This window comes from Dermacentor silvarum, chromosome 2 (genome assembly GCF_013339745.2).
Source record: "Dermacentor silvarum isolate Dsil-2018 chromosome 2, BIME_Dsil_1.4, whole genome shotgun sequence".
NCBI lineage: Eukaryota > Metazoa > Arthropoda > Arachnida > Ixodida > Ixodidae > Dermacentor > Dermacentor silvarum.
This window is the reverse complement of record NC_051155.1, coordinates 148,127,237-148,143,804: the sequence shown is the minus strand read 5'-3', so window position 1 is coordinate 148,143,804 and position 16,568 is coordinate 148,127,237. Positions and strand designations below refer to the sequence as shown.

The window sequence follows — 16,568 nt, the reverse complement described above, 5'->3', positions numbered from 1 at the left end:
GGCATGTATAAATCGTGTATAAGCTTGTTGTAAAAAATTAAGAGGCACTTACTTACTGTCTAGATACTTTGTTTTTAATTTAATGAATTATATCATGAATGAACAATAAAACAAACTGATAAACGTGAAATGAAAAAGGATCAAAGTTATTTGCAGACACTGTCCTCATGTCTGGAACATGAGCCTAATCACAGGTACTCCTTCAAAATGAATAGAAAATAAATTAAAGCAATGAGTAGAGAGGAGCCATTTGTGCTCTCTTTTAGAAGGGGGATCGAGAAATGGCGCCACCATCTTGTGCAATGTTACAAGCTGGCCGAGCACTCCTTCTGAATCCTCTGCTTCCTCCATCTCCATAACCATCCATCTCCCCTGTGAACCTTGAGCAGATGAAGTATCAAGTTACATCTGGCACTCCTTGCTGGTGCTCTCCCATCTCTTACTGGCATGTAACCCCCCCCCCCCCCCTATTCTTTTATCCCAGTGCTTAATGAACTCGTTAACCCTCATATAACAAAAATCCAGTGCTCTATCACCCACTAAACAAGATATAATGAAACACTCACCTCTGTCTTTTCAATGGCATAATTGTCTTTTGTTAACAAGCATGGCAGCCTTTCCAGTGTATAGTATTTTTACAAAGCCTGGCTGTCGTTTGGACAGTGCAAAATACTGGAAATAATTGTGAAAGTGCTTTCTTACTGACTAAATCAAAGCCGCTGTAGACTTATGACACGCTCTTCTAAGCTCTCCCGATCTCCTCGCTACGTCGACCACGTGACTGGATCCCACACTTCACGCACACACTTTTTTGTACTTTGACACTCCTAATGCTAACGCACTAAAAGAAAAAGAACACGAGAAAATGTAGCAGAAGAAAAAAATGTGATTTATTTCCTTCAATGCACTTGTTATCACTATTAGAAGCCTGCACAGTGGGGAAGGTTGAAAATGAGTGAGAAAATGGAAAATCACTCAAGTACTCTGTTTGCTAACAACAAGTATGTGGCAGCCATATTTCAATGGGAGCGAAATGCAAAAACATTTGTGTACTTGCTCAAAATTAATCCGGGTCCCTTGCTACGGCATGGCTCATAATCTGATTATGGTTTGGCTGTTAAAACTCCACAGTTTCGTTCATTTTTTAAAATTATTATTTCGATGGGCTTCTTTCATAGCAGACAGGCTTCAGTAAATTTTTAACCCCATATATTTTGCTATATAATCTAATATTCAAAGAAATGGGATGTTAAGTTTCTGAATCAGGTACTTCTATTGTAAGCACAGTTATTCTACCTATATTTTAAATTTTAAATGTGCATACCCACCCAACCTTCCTATTTTAGACACTATCATAGGACACTGCCTATGCTACACATGCACAATCTTCTCTAGCAAAGTGCAAACACTGAAAAAGACCAAGACAAAGTAGTGATACAGTTTAAGAAAAGTCGAACCGAAAGAAATACCAGTTCGGGTTCGAGTTCAGCGCACTTCAATTTTGTTGCGGTTCAGTTCGGGTTCAGAACTGAACCACAACAATTGTAGATTTTGTATTTACAGATTATTATTGATTCTGTGGAATTTTTATGTACCTATCAAAGACAGAGGTAATTAGTGAGAACCCTTGCATCAGCGTAAGGTCTGCATAGCTTTCACACTCATTACTTTGACAGCAAGTGTCAGTTAATTCTCGTTTTGCTTCAGGTTTTTACTACAGGACGAGTGGGGAGCGAAATGTGGCATGTGATCTATGGTGTCGACGACAGCGCAAATTCACATTGCATTACATAAATTGCAGCTTGAAACTTCTAGGCTGTAGCAATGAAAGAAGCCAGCACTTGACATTTTTCTTAGTTTGCTGCCTCTTTAGAAGCAGTTTAGGACATGGCAAATACCAAAAGCAGATTTCACATGCCATATACAGCTGTGGTTACAGCTCACTGAGAAGGTGACGGCATTCATTAGCGACCACAGTGTTATGGTTACAATATGTCATGCAGCTGAACTTGTTGATATCCTTCATTGAGGACATTGTCTTTCGCACTCTCCATGTTTCGCTAGTTTTAGTAACAGGTTCACCTAATAGCCAAATGTGGGGTGTCACCAGAAATGTTGATTCCGCGAAGACCCAGAAACAACTTTTAGGCCGCAGAACGCAACTGGCATGGTCAACTTCATAAGTGCAAGCGTCTCTGCCAAGGTGGCCATACTTACCAGCACCCATCGTCTGTCCCCATTCTTGCACACAACACAACTCGTGACTCTTAACAATCTGCTAGCAGGGTGTGCCGATTGAAGATGTAGTTGTCCAAACAATCATGCTAACTATTGAGCACTCATTGTCGTCTTATGTGCTTCAACTGTTTTATGGCAAACCGGTAACCGTTCTTATTTATTTATTTTTTTCTTTTTTTCGGATCATGTTCACTTCGGGTTCAGGCACATTCTAAAAATATTGGTTCGGGTTCAGCTCTACCAAAAATATTGGTTAGGGTTCGGCTTCAGTTCTGCCCAAAATTGCGGTTCAGGTTTAGTTTGACACCCTGGTTTATAAGCTGAAAGTGTATAGTGACATATTTTACAGGGATGAGCCTGTGAAAAAAAACGCAATAATATGCAGCACATAGCTTTCGGCAGTTGCACAACATTACACAATGACGTTAATGCTTGTAGCATTCTCAGTACGACAGACTTATCAGAAATTTCGTCGCTACCTTTTGCATTGAGAACTTCACTCGTATTCTCTTGCCCACAGAAGCCGAGCAGTTGGTGCTGTCCTTCCACCGTCTGGGTGAGGAGCTCAGGACGGGGCTACACTCACAGCTGGAACAGCTACTCGGCATCTACCGGGAGCTCCACAGCAAGATGGACACTGCCTCGGCCCTCGAGCGCTACCGAGGTCTGTGCGAGCAGCTGTGCTCGGGCGCCCCAGCTGACCCTGCCTCCCTGCAGCACCAGCAGGACTTGCAGCTGAAGGCACTGAGGGCAAGCCTGGAGGAGCAGCATTCTCAGGAGAAGACGGCACTCCTCTCCGAGCAGGTGCGGGAGGAACGAATTGCATTTTCTGTGGGCCTACATCCCTGGCATTTGCCAGGGGTTTCAGTAACGACATTAAAAAAGAAGAGCATGAATCGGAGCTTCCCTCATTGGCCTACTTGTTTGCACTGTTTCTTGTTTTGATGACTCTACCAGCTATCCCAAGAGCAAAGGACCTTTTATCAAAGATCTCAAGTAATTCTTTAGAACTGCATAGTACAGACAGACAGGTTTTTTTTTTTTTTTGACAAATTACTTGATTCAGGAAAGTTAGAAAGTAGGCAGTAAGCATCGATTAACTGCCTGATTAGCTAAAACTTACTAATTTAATTACATGAGGACTCCTGTTGAAAATTCAGAACTGAAGCTAGTTCAAGGCACGTGCTCTTAGTAGGTGTCCAGAGATTAGCAACAGTAACATGGTGCCTGTCTGTGGACCTGTGGCAAGCTTTGTTGGCATTCCACTTTGTATTTTCTCTGAGAGTCTTCCTTGGTCATATTGAGACTAAAAACTATTGGGACATTTGTAGGTGGTACGTACCAAGGAGCTGCTGAGCAAGCATCGGGAAGAAGTGGAGCAGCTGGAGAAAACTGCAGAGGCAAGGCTGGCTGACGAGCGCCGACGCCTGACGGAAGAGCTGGATGTCCTGCGTTGCAGTCTCTGGGAAAAGGAACAGGCTCTTAGCCGGGCTGCCAACGAACAGCAGGCGAAGGCTTCTGCCGAAATGGCAGAGCTCATCAACAAACACAGTGAAGAGGTTCAGAAACTGTCCTCCGCCCTCGAGGAAGAGCAGAAAAAGACAGAATCACTCCGCAGTGCACTTGATTCTCTCAAGAAAGAAAGGGACGAAATCGTAGAGCTTGCAGAGAGCATCACAAGGGCCAGCTCGGACTCGGTGGTTGACCCAAGCACTGCAATTAGACGACTTGCAGAAGAGAATGCAACATTGCGACGAGAGGCTGAAGCGGCACACACTGAATACGAGTCTATGCTCTCCGAGGAGAAGAATAGGCTGAAAGATGAAGTGGAGACTGTTCGTGCCGAGTACGAGTCTGCACTGCAGAATCTTGAGGAGAAGCTCCGAGGGGCCGAGGTCGACCACAGGAGACATCTGGAGGAACTGCTTGCAAGCCAGGAGCAGTACCAGGAAGAAGTGAAGTTGAAAGACGAAGAGCTACTTCTGCTGAAGCATGAAGTGGAGCAGTACGCTGACACGCTTGGCTCGCAAAGACTAGAGTTTGACCAGGAGCTGGAGAACATTGAGCGGAGGCTGGAGACCAAGCACGCTGCCGAGATTGAGTCACTCAAGTCGGAGCACAGGGCAAACATTGAGGTGCTGAGAGAGAGTTTGCAACGAGAACTGCTGGACGTCAAGGCTGGCTACGAGGAGCAGCAACAGAAGCTGCGGAGGAGCCTCGAGACCGAGCACAACTTGGTGGCCAACTCACAGAAGGCACAGTTCGAGCTGGCACTGGAGGCCCTGAAGAAAACGCACAAAACGCAGATGGAGAAGTTGAAAGAACAGCATACGAGGGCTGTGGAACAACTCAACAAGGAAAGAGCACAGCTGGAACAGCACATGGCTGACGAGAGAACATCTGCCATCAAAGACATGAAAAGCAAGCTGGAGGCTAACTACACAGAGATTGTTGACACCGCCAGGATGGAATGTGCTGCTAGGGTCAAACAGCTGCAAGATGAGCTAGAAAAGATGGAACAACAGCTGAGCTCTTTACGTCAACGGAACGAGGAGGGCCGGCCAGTTGAAGAGGAACTGGTTCCTGCAACGGCCAGTCAGTCTGCTGCAGAAAAGCCTGCAAAGTCTGTATCGGTCGATAGTTTAGATGGGAAGCACCCTGAAGAAAAAGATGAAGGTACTGCTCATGAAGCCATTCAGCCAAAGCTTCGTGCAGCCACTGCTGGCACAGAAAGCAGGTGAGTAAATTTATCTACCATATAAACACTGCTCACACATCACCATCTAGAAGGCCTCTATAGCATCATCAGAGTGGTGTCGTTGGTATAGTTTTACCATGCAATGGAGGGAGTGTACCAACCATTCGTAGCTGTATGGAGCAAGAACTTAAGCACTTTGCACAAAGAAAGCTTGCACCATTTCACTTAAAGGGGCCCTGAAGCACTTTTTATGAAAGTCGAGAAATGCATTTGGAGTTAAACTAGACTATTTCAGAAATGCTTTGCAGCAAAAAGTACTTCCATGAATTCAGCAGCAGTGGAGTTATTGGCAATCGAAGATCACGTTTCATCCCCGTCACGGTGCCTCTCGCTCCTTCTTCAATGCCTTGCACTGCAAAGGCTACGGAAGAGCGGGGCGTCCCCACAATGCTCCGCCTACCAAACGTCGCCGTGGCACGCAGTTAAAATTTGACTTTGGGTGTTCACATAGACGCCGCTGTTTCCGATTTTTTCGCCTACGACGCGCCAAAGGAGGTTGTCCTCAGCAAGCGGGCTGGTCGTGGCACACTGTGGCTGCCGCGGTATCTACGCCACGTACCTACATGCAACTATAGTGCGTATGCATAGCATTTGCTTTGTGCACGACAGGGCTGGAGTGTGCGCTCGTGTTCATGCGCTCCAGTCAGGCCGTGCTACGTGGTGCGGACCGGCTTTGTCCTGCACCAGCTTGACCGGTGGATAGTAGCCACATCCATCCTGCAAATTTTGAAGCACTGTCAATAGCTTAATATGAAGCGATGTCTGCCAATGCGTCTAGCCGGGAGAGGCAAGGAGTGGGCGCGCACTGAACAGGGTGGTCTAAGTTTAATTTCTAGGCTGATAAGCAGTTGTGGCCAAAGTTTAATTCCTCCACGGGTGGCTGCAGCCAAGCATGAGCAGATGCTTCTTCCAGAAGTACGTAATTGTGATCGAAATTCGAAAGCAGATTTTTGCTTACTTCTGCCTGTTTGTTAGTACTGCGTCAATAAATATACACAGTATCAGTAGGAAGAAGTGCACTGATCCAAACGCCTTTATTTATTGAAGTTAGCTATTGACCAATAGCAGCCACGTATTGGAATCTTCTGTATAACGAAATATAGCAGCCTGCAAAAAGTGAGGAAAAGGCCTCTGTTGAAAAGAGAGTGTTTGGGAAAAGGTGAGCTTGCGCTCTGCTTGCGAGCTCCATGAGTCCCACACGACTGCAATGTTTGGCTGAGATGTTCAAAGTAGCATATTCTATCCGTGGCCTGTATTTTTTCACTTGGCCCAAGAGGTGGTTCCAGACCCCTTTAACAAAGCGTTTTGTTTTTTAATATGAGGAAAATTTATTTGTATGGCTGTTTGTGAAATGCATGAAGGAGACATTCAAACCTTTTGCTTTGCCATGCTGTTTGAACAAATGACAAAATTGCAAATTTTCCGTACTTTCTATTACTATAAGGGCTTTGCTGTATTTGGCATTTTGCCAACGCTGCCCCTTCCTGAAGGTTTCACAAGGGCGTCCATCCCTAAGGCTCAGACATGCCCTAAATTTCCCAAAATATGTTAATTACAAATACATAGCCTAACTCGGTAGGTGTGTGAGTGAACGAAATAGCGCATGCACCTACTTGACCGAAATTAATTTTAATAGCCCCGGAATATATTTTGTTAGGCAATTTATTTTGCATATTCAGTGCACCATCTGGGTGCCAGACCTTAGAGAAAAACAGTTTTGATTCAGTCAGTGTGAAATTATGGCAGTAAACTTTGGTTGCTGACGTGCTGACTGTGGTAACAATGTCTTGAAAAAGTTTTCCAGGCATCATGATCAAACCGCAATTCAGAACTTTTGTCACAGTGAGCATGCCATTTGAAGTCATCATCATCAGCCTATATTTATGTCCACTGCAAGACAAAGACCTCTCCCTGTGATCTTCAATTACTCCTGTCTTGCGCTAGCTGATTCCAACTTGCACCTGCGAATTTCCTAACTTCATCACCCCACCTAGTTTTCTGCCGTCCTCGACTGCGCTTCCCTTCTCTTGGTATCAATTCTGTAACTCTAATGGTCTGCCGCTTATCCATCCTACACATTACATGGCCTGCCCAGCTCCATTTTTTCCTCTTAATGTCAACTAGAATATCGGCTATCCCCGTTTGCTCTCTGATCCACACCGCTCTCTTCCTGTCTCTTAACGTTAGGCCTTTGAAATCAGCAGGCACTAAATCAGAAATTATGCACTTGTAATATTGTGGCAGTAGAGTCTATCCAGAGTGGTACAGTAGAATCTCGTTATATCGAACATTAAGGGGGACTGGAAATTTATTTGAATGCAACGAGTTCAAGCTAAGAAGAGCCCCTTTAAATATAGCACTTGATCAATTGCGCCGTACAGCAAACAAAACCAAAACCGTCACTGGGCTTGCATTCAAAGTCTAATCTTTCCTCCATTAGCGCGCGACGACATGTTCTGGAAGACACCTAGGTTCCCTATTATGTCCAAATGTGAAAAGATCACGCCTGTTTGCTGTGGGTGCAAGGGAAAACGTGCGAGAGTGAGTCGAGAAGGATGGTGGCTTGATGCACATCGTCCTCTCACATGCCCGATGTTGGATATGACAGCATCGAGTGGTAATGTGATCAAGCAGGCAGTAACGTGACGAAGCACCCACTAGGAGGGTGGGAAGGGCATAGGTGAGCATGCGGTAACGTGGGGAAGGGCATGCTAAGGTCTCCTTCCTGCTCCTTTTAAGAGAAGCCGCTCTGCTTGCTCCGGTTCGGTCTCTGCTTCCTGTGCATCTTTCCTCTTCATTTTTACGGCACAGGACATTATGGTAGCTAGGGACAAATCGAACCTTCACCTTTGGCTCCGGTTTGTCCAAAAAGCGGTCCATGGGATTGAGAAATTTTATTCAAATAACTGTTGCGTGGTTTTTGGAGTACTAATTCTCGGGAGTTTGTCTCTATTCAAATACATAAGATTTGCCAGGACCAACGGAGCAGCTTGAATTACCCGTCAATTCGAATTAAGAGATTTCAAATTATCAGGATTTCCCTGTACTATATACTATCCATGTCGTCAAGTAGCAGCAAATGTGCTCGTGTGCATAGATTGAAAATTCTTGCCTGCTGTTGCAAGCCTTCAACTGAATTTGTAGACTACTTGCAAAGTGCAATCAGGTTGCCTGGGACATCTTAATTTCGTCACATGAAGATAGCATACATCAGATTATGCTGAGGTGGACTCAAAACATATAATAAACAAACTAATTCAAGATGTATTGCCTGAATTTAAGGCCAAACCGAAAATACCACATTATTGAGCTTTCCATTTTCAGTCAGAGTAAAGTGCAGTAAAATATCTTTCTCTGAAAAAGCCATTTTCTCGAATACTTAGTTAAACACTTTTGCAGTCCCCATCAAGTACAAGAAAATCTTGTCAGGAACTATACTATTATCTGTTGACAGATGGTGTTGGGCAGTTAATGGGGCTGTTAAATATTTTTGTGACCTTTTTTATTGTTGTTGAGCTTGCGTTGGTGTGATTTAACATTTCACTTGTATGGTATCCTGATGTTATCATTAGGATAATTTTGGAGGTATATTGTTGTTGCACAAAAAGAGTTATAATGTAACCTGTGTTCATTCCTTTTACTCTGCTTGTCCTGCCAGTGCGAGAGAGGCCTCGGCAGAATGGTCAGACATTTCCGTGGAAGACATCCTGTACGAGCGGTCAGAGCTTCTGAAGCAGTTGAAGAGCTTGAGCGCCACTGTGGACAAGGTAGGAGACCTGAAAACTTTGCAGGAAATCGTGTCAAAGATAGGAAAAGCCTTCAAAGAGAAAATACTTTTTAAATGAAGGCCATTGAATTGTCAGGCAATCACTGGGTTCGTATATTGTTAATTGCTCACTTGCGGGCATGCTTTCACTTTTGCGTGACATTACGTTTTGCACACAGCATCTCATGTGAGCAGTGGATGATCTGTCCACTTGCTTGTCCCATAGAGTTTGCTACCAAAATTACTAGAGAGGACACTGCTGCTGTGATCGTTCAGCTATCATGGGAATGGTGGCTAGTGCATGGATTTGTCTGAACATTGTGCTTGTCGCTTCAGATGTTCTTGTTGTTTAGCTTATTACACAGTTTATGTTTAATGCCCGATGGCAATAAGTTTCAGCATGCATGCACGATCATTGCTCATTGTTGCTTTCATAATGTAATACTTTGTAGAAAATTATCAGCTTGCGATGTTACAAAGCCATTGGAAGCCAGAAGGATGAAGTTTAGGCAAATTTACGTACTATCCATAATTCCCATGCTGGCTGAACTGCCATACTTACAGTTCCCGTGGACACTACTGCCAGAGTTATCTCTGGTGATTTTCTTAAGAAACTCTATGGCTAAAAAATGTATGCACATCAAAAGTGGTCTTTTCGAAGGTGGTATCCCTGAAAGTGATGCCATGAATATGGTTGCTGCCTTCACAAGCCCAGTACTTCAAAATTGTGAGTATTCTCGGAATGTTCAGTGTATGTCTGAAGTGCACAGTAGTGGCTCATCAGGCTTGGAAACGTTCACGGTGAAGCAGGTAGACGTGGAAACACTGTACACTGTTGCACTTGTTTCACGAGTGCCTCTCTATTTGGCTACATTATGTGACATCAAACACACTTGTACTTGTCATCTCCCTGCCTCAGCAGAGAACTAATAAACTGAGTTCTTGTTAACGCAAACTCTACAGCAACAAGAAATGGGCAATAAAGCCAGACGCAGCTCCCAGCCGGGCATACACACCAATATGGCAGCTTTCTGAGATGACTGTGATTTTTTTAAAAATGAATGTCTTTTTTACTTGCTTTTCTCTTGGCTTTAGCAAAGTGAACACTTCAAAGAAACACTGACACCCCCCCCCCCTTTTGTGTGTGTGCGCGTGCGTGCGTGCGTGTGTGTGTGTGTGTGTGTGTGTGTGTGTGTGTGTGTGTGTGTGTGTGTGTGTGTGTGTGTGTGTGTGTGTGTGTGTGTGTGTGTGTGTGTGTGTGTGTGTGTGTGTGTGTGTGTGTAATAGCTACGAATCCAAGTGGTTACAACATGAAGCCTGAATTCATCAGGTACAGAAAAAAATAATTACATCATTCTTGACATCAACCAGTCCAAAATATGCGCGAAGTGCAGGGTGGCTGCAGGCCATAGGAGGCACCACAACAATCGGAGGTGATAATCATGTAGCGTTCCATAAACCTGTGACATCAGTTTTAACTGAAGGCACATTGGACATGAGTAAGAGTCGCTATCAGAAAAGTAGTGAAGGCAACAGAGGCGCTCTGTTTGCCAGAAGGCAACAGTAGGGAACCTTCTAAATCAAGATGTAATCTGAAGAAATTTCAAAAATCATAAGGTCTAGTCATGGGGTTTCCGACTATAAAGAACAGACAGGGAGAAACTGGAGCGGGAGGCTCTGGATTGAATTTGACCACCTTGGGGCTCTTGTCACTTCAGATGTTCTTGTGGCTTAACTTATTCCATACTTTATCTTTCTCAATTTCCAAGAAATAGAAACCTAAATCTATGCACACTGAGTGTTTTTGCATTCCGCTTCCATTAGAATGTGACTGCTGCAGAGAGGAATCAAACCCACGACTTCTTGCTCGGCAGCAGAATGCCATAGCCATTGAGCCGCCACGGCGGGTGCAAAAAATGTTGAACGAAGCGAAATGAAGTGACCAACTGGGAGGTGCAAGACATGGTTGCACAGCTTTCAACAGTGCAGCATTATCTGAGGCTATTTCAAGCCTGGTTGACTTGCGGATCTGTCAATGGTTTGTGATGCCATGTGATAGCCATCTCCATGTGTTGTGGTTTCACCTGTGGCATGAAACGACCCTGTATGTGACACCCACCTTGATTGTGTCAGTTTTAACTATGGTGCAGTTATTTTTTAAACACTGGATGAATTGAGGCTTCATGCCATTTTCACTTGAACTGCAGCTATCTATAAAAGCAGCAATAATTTGATGTCAGTACTTCTTCAAAACATTGTTTTTACCTGTAGCAACCAGGAGAGAGAGGTAGAGTGAGGAGTTCTTTAGTTAAAAGAATGGCATTTGTCTCCAGCTGCAGGCAGAAAAAGAAGACCTGCATGAGCAGCTTCGGAAAGCGAACGACGAGCTTGCCTCTAAGGAAATCAGGGCGACTTCACGATCTCCAAGGTACTCTTCTCGTATTTCCTGCATGTTCTCGTCTAATTCCTTCCTCATTCTTGTTGTTTCTTTCTTGCTAAACGTATAGTTTTTCTGCCCAAACATGCTTCAATCACTCACCACTTGTGTCTAGAAAAAGTCTCTTGTTTTTCCTTTCCTTAGAATGAGAGAGAGGTAAACAAGAACTTACATCATACTGTTCGTGGCTGTGATAGAAAAAAATGTCTCAACGTGGCACCAGAAGTTGAACTAAAGTTGTTCTCCTCCTGGAAATGCTAGAGGTCAATGGGTAGTATTGGGAATGACCTTTTTGTAAACTGCTATTTAAACAAAACAATACAGTAATGTCTGTGCTAACATTTCAATTGTTCATGTCATCGTCACCACCATCTTAATTATGTCCACCGAGGAGGTTCTGCCAGAGGTTTCCAATGGTCCCTGCCCTGCGTCAAATGAGCCCTGCCTGTACCCACAGATTTCCCCATTCCGTCACTGCACCTAAATTTTTGCAACACTCGGCCGCCTTCCTCTTCTTTGGCACACATTTTGTTTGTTTTGGTAGTCCTCTAGTTATTTGTTGTCATTGAATGACTCGTTATTAGTTATTAGTTATCATTGAATCACTCCACCAAGTCGTCTTCCTCTTAGTCTCACTCACGACATAATCATTGCCAATTCACATTGATCTTAGTCTCTTAACAGTATACCTACCATTTCCTTTGGGAGTGCTCATTGTAAAACCAACAGACAGGTAGTATTTCATATCATGTATCAAACAGTTCATTAGGTGAAAGTGGCTGTTCTGTGCAATTCTTAGCTGTGCTGCACTTTTCATTTCTTGTAGAGCTTGACAGTGAACTTGTACAAGAATGGACTGGCAACACAGTCGTACAACTACTGCTATACTACCAGTTCCTCTCGTTAAATTCTTGCAGTAGTGTCTGGGTGTACACAGCACAGGTCATTTTATTCCTGGTGAAAAAAAAAAGTGGGTATGTAACAGCCGCACTGGTTCTGACCGAAAAGCATTGCTGCTTCACTCTGATAAATTTGCACTACCTTCGTGCATAGCTCAGAGCTTCGCATTGTGAAACGGAAGTACTATATTGCACTTACAGTACATGAAAGCCAGTGCACCTCAGTATGCTACTAGTACTTTAGGTCATTTTGTCTCACACCATCCCAACTTTCATCCTGTCCACCACTTGCACCAGACACCAAACGCACTCTTCGTTGCACCACGCTCGGTTTTTAGAAAGACGGTAACAAACTTTTTCCTTTGTTGTGTTCATTTGCGCAGTAAGGCCCTGCTTCTCAGAATGTGAGTACAGTTCTTTTTTATGTTTGTGCTCCTGCACAACTTCATCCAAGAGCACCTCATTGTGTACTTTTATGTTCTAGCTCAATTTGTTGCTTTCTTGGAGTTAGCGCAGATAGTGGATAGACACATGACGACAGAGCCAAAGAGCAGGTTGTCACATTTTGCATACCAAGCTCCAATACCACAGGATTAGTTATAGCTAGCGAATGCAGTATGTATTGCTGCTAAAAAACTTTGGCAATGTGTGAACAATTTAAAAAAATCTCTAAGAAGGTTTGTACACTTGAAGTGAACATGTGCGTAGCCATAAACCTTTTGGCCAAATGCTGTGCTTGCTTATTGCATCGCACAGAGCTTGCAAATGAAATTGATCATCTTAGCTCGCTGCTCACATGCTCAGTCTGTGCCAGCACAATATTGCCAGTACTTCGCCATCAGCTGCAAGGAGCACTATGGGAATTAGTTGTGCCAGTATAGGCATCGAACTGTCTCAGCCACACCAACGCCATGCAGTACAGCAAATTCTGGCGCTTGTGTGAGCCAATCATTAACAAGACCTGGCTTGCGTTTCAGAGAAGAGATAATTCTTCTCTGGAGCTTCCATTCAATTGGAATCGCGCAGAGGGGGATCACATGCAGACAGTGGAGGAGCCTGTTTTTTGGTTCGCTTTCCTGGTTGGCTGACACAACCCATAGCTTTCACCCCACTGCATGGAACTTGTGAGATTGAGTAAAGGTATTCTGCTCCACAAAAACAAGTAAGCAAATAATGCCACCATTACCTAAAGTTTCGATGTTGGTTTACGTTTTCCCAAGCTCCTCCAAAGGATAGGCTTCAATGGTGCACCAAATCTAGCGCTAGCGCCTAGGAGTGAACAGGTTTTTGAGCACTCGGCTATTGAGCATTTGGCTATTTATTTTCTCTTTCTTGAAATGCCCGAGCTTGACACACAAAGAAACATTGGCTAACTATCTACACATCTTGAAACAAGGCAGCACCAAGGACAGAGACGTAGATAAGGCACATAAAAAGACGAGCTTAGGTGTTCGTGCAACTTTAAAAAAAAAAAAATGTGGGAAATATTTGCTCGAAAGACAGTGCATTTAAATTGGCAGCTAAAAAGAAAATAATTTTTTAAGAATTTTAAGAGCCCATTAGTAGTGCTAGGCTTGGATGCATTTAAGAGGATTGATCTAGATTTGAAGTATCTGTTTGAATAATACCTAATCCTTAGAATGGAAGGAAAGTTGTCTTGTAGGGGTGTTATAGGGTGTGTAGGGTGTGGGGACCCCTTTGGTCCCCCTTCTCCAGTTCACGCGCGCATTGGGCCATTCGCCCGTGCGGTCGGTGGGGACACCCTGTTCCAGCCTCATAGTGGACAGCGTACATTCCTCGCGGCCGCTGGCGCCGGCGCGGCGCGGAGCCTGCTGCTTGCGCGCGCGTCTCACGTTACGCCGTGCGCCGCGCGTACGAACAGTGCCGGAGGAGCGGGCCCCTCTCGCCCTCTCCCCGGCATCTCTCTCTCTTTCTTTCAGCAACCAAGATATACGCGGGCGCTTTCGCCCGACAGGGACTGACTTGCGGTGCTCTTGGCTGTCGGACGTGAGGACTCGCTTGGCCCCGCGCCCCTCTGAGCAAGGCGGCCCCCTTTTGCGTGGCGAGCCTGGCTTGGAAGAGCCTGTGTGGCAGACTTCCCGGGAGCGGTCACCCGTAGTCTGCGGCGGCCACTCTAGTACCGTAACCCCTGTCCTGTACGCTAATTTTGTACCTTACAGGGAATAAACCCCCATTCGTTTGTGCCACGGCTGGAGTCGTCTTTACGCCTTGCCGGTGAGTCAGCGAACCCGCCGCGGCGCCCTTTTGTGTGCACTGCGGAGTGGGGACGAGCTACGTGTCTCCTTTTTAGACCTTAGCTAGTCGGGACTGCGGGCACGGTAGCCCGAAGCCCCACATAACTGGCGCCCAACGTGGGGCCAGACACGTAGCTCGTCCCCACTCCGCAGTGCACACAAAAGGGCGCCGCGGCGGGTTCGCTGACTCACCGGCAAGGCGTAAAGACGACTCCAGCCGTGGCACAAACGAATGGGGGTTTATTCCCTGTAAGGTACAAATTAGCGTACAGGACAGGGGTTACGGTACTAGAGTGGCCGCCGCAGACTACGGGTGACCGCTCCCGGGAAGTCTGCTCCGCCACACAGGCTCTTCCAAGCCAGGCTCGCCACGCAAAAGGGGGCCGCCTTGCTCAGAGGGGCGCGGGGCCAAGCGGGTCCTCACGTCCGACAGCCAAGAGCACCGCAAGTCAGTCCCTGTCGGGCGAAAGCGCCCGCGTATATCTTGGTTGCTGAAAGAAAGAGAGAGAGATGCCGGGGAGAGGGCGAGAGGGGCCCGCTCCTCCGGCACTGTTCGTACGCGCGGCGCACGGCGTAACGTGAGACGCGCGCGCAAGCAGCAGGCTCCGCGCCGCGCCGGCGCCAGCGGCCGCGAGGAATGTACGCTGTCCACTATGAGGCTGGAACAGGGTGTCCCCAGCGACCGCACGGGCGAATGGCCCAATGCGCGCGTGGCCCAATGCGCGCGTGAACTGGAGAAGGGGGACCAAAGGGGTCCCCACAAGGGGTATTGTAGTTTCACTTTTGTGGCTTTGTGCCTGGCTTGCACTGAAGCTTCCAATGCATTTGTAATGAGGTACTCTGACACATCACAAATGTGGGCTGGCGGAAATTGGAAAATCTATCCAATAGCTGTTCGGACATTATGTTCCAGGTTAGTGGCCTTGGTACATAAAGAGTGATACCATCTTTTGCATTTGTATTTCGGTGCAGTAGATTCAGTACATGAATTAGTAGAACTGGCTTGCATTTGCAAACATGCAATTGTGGGCTTTTTTGCATCATTCTAGCATGTTTCATTAATTGTAGAAACTTGCACAAATGTGCAATGCCTCAGAAAGGTAATTCTAGAGCAAGCCCAAATGTAAAGCACATATATTAGTATCTCTTCTAATTCTGCATGAGCAGTAATATGCAATCTATGTGACATACTTAGGTGACATACTATGTGCTATAAATTAGTTTCAATAAATTTATTGTGAATTTCAGCGAAGTACAAGAGAACAACCTTTTTGCTACATCTAAAACAAAGCATTTTGGTGCGTAAATGTGTTGGTGGAATATTGACTCAATAAGGGGCAGCCATGCAGAAACAGTAGAGGTTAGACATGAATTGTAACACTAATTGGCCAACAGTAGACACAATGATCTAAATCACCGAGGAAGTCACAGAACATAGTATGAGTGATGCTTCGATAGGTTACTCATTCTGGGCATCTGTTTTAACGGGCCCAGATGAGTAGTCCACAATCTTTTCCTAGTAGTTTGCCTACATTTGAGAGTCCAGAATAATACACAGCCTGCTTAAGAGCATCGGAGTGACTTTTTTTTAAATGTTTCTTGTGTTTTGTATGATTGATTTTATTTATGTTGTTTGTTTCTAGCACTGTGCAGTCTGGCCTTTGTTGCTGTTTTCACCCCTACCGTAGACCTTTTTTTTTTTTTCCTCTCTCTCTCTCTCTCTCTCTGGCGTATCTCTGCTTGTCCCCATCCACATCCTTGCCATGCCCCTTCACCATTTCGTCCCTATGTTCATTAGAGAGTTTTAGTATAGCATATAGCAAAGCTCTTGTGTACGCTATAGAATAACGGTTCCAAGATGAGCATGAACAGGACACCATGAAGAGTTTTGCTGGTTACGTGCGCACGCTAACTTTTGGATTTAGTTCTGTGGGCTTTGCGTGGCTTGCATAGCAGGCATCACAACAAGGCAGCACCCAGGCCTACTTTGATCCGAATTCAGCCTTGTTACTTGCTCTTCGTCATGACAGCAAAACATAAATGGTAAGATCAGCTTTCGCCTAGTTTAATCTCTTTGTGAGGACAAAGTTATCAGCAATGTTTTGCCATCATTATTGAGACTAGCGTTCGGTTATGATGTGGCCAGGCCTTACAAAAGACTCCGCCATTGCAGCAAAAGTGTTTTGACTTGTATATACGAGATGGTACTGCGGCA

General features: G+C 45.3%; 1 protein-coding gene across 11 annotated transcripts in view; it reads left to right on the top strand.

Moving 5' to 3' along the window:
* Positions 1 to 16,568, top strand: part of LOC119441900 (protein lava lamp) — a 281,369-nt gene that overhangs the window by 187,337 nt on the left and 77,464 nt on the right. For 8 of the 11 annotated variants that reach the window (XM_037706558.1, XM_037706555.1, XM_037706554.1 and 5 more), the window contains 5 exons: positions 2,759 to 3,042; positions 3,570 to 4,975; positions 8,655 to 8,763; positions 11,096 to 11,190; positions 12,482 to 12,502. In XM_037706558.1, coding sequence (XP_037562486.1) covers positions 2,759 to 3,042; positions 3,570 to 4,975; positions 8,655 to 8,763; positions 11,096 to 11,190; positions 12,482 to 12,502 — 1,915 coding nt within the window. The remainder of the gene's footprint in view (positions 1 to 2,758; positions 3,043 to 3,569; positions 4,976 to 8,654; positions 8,764 to 11,095; positions 11,191 to 12,481; positions 12,503 to 16,568) is intronic. The other 3 variants (XM_037706559.1, XM_037706556.1, XM_037706551.1) reach the window with 1 other exon arrangement.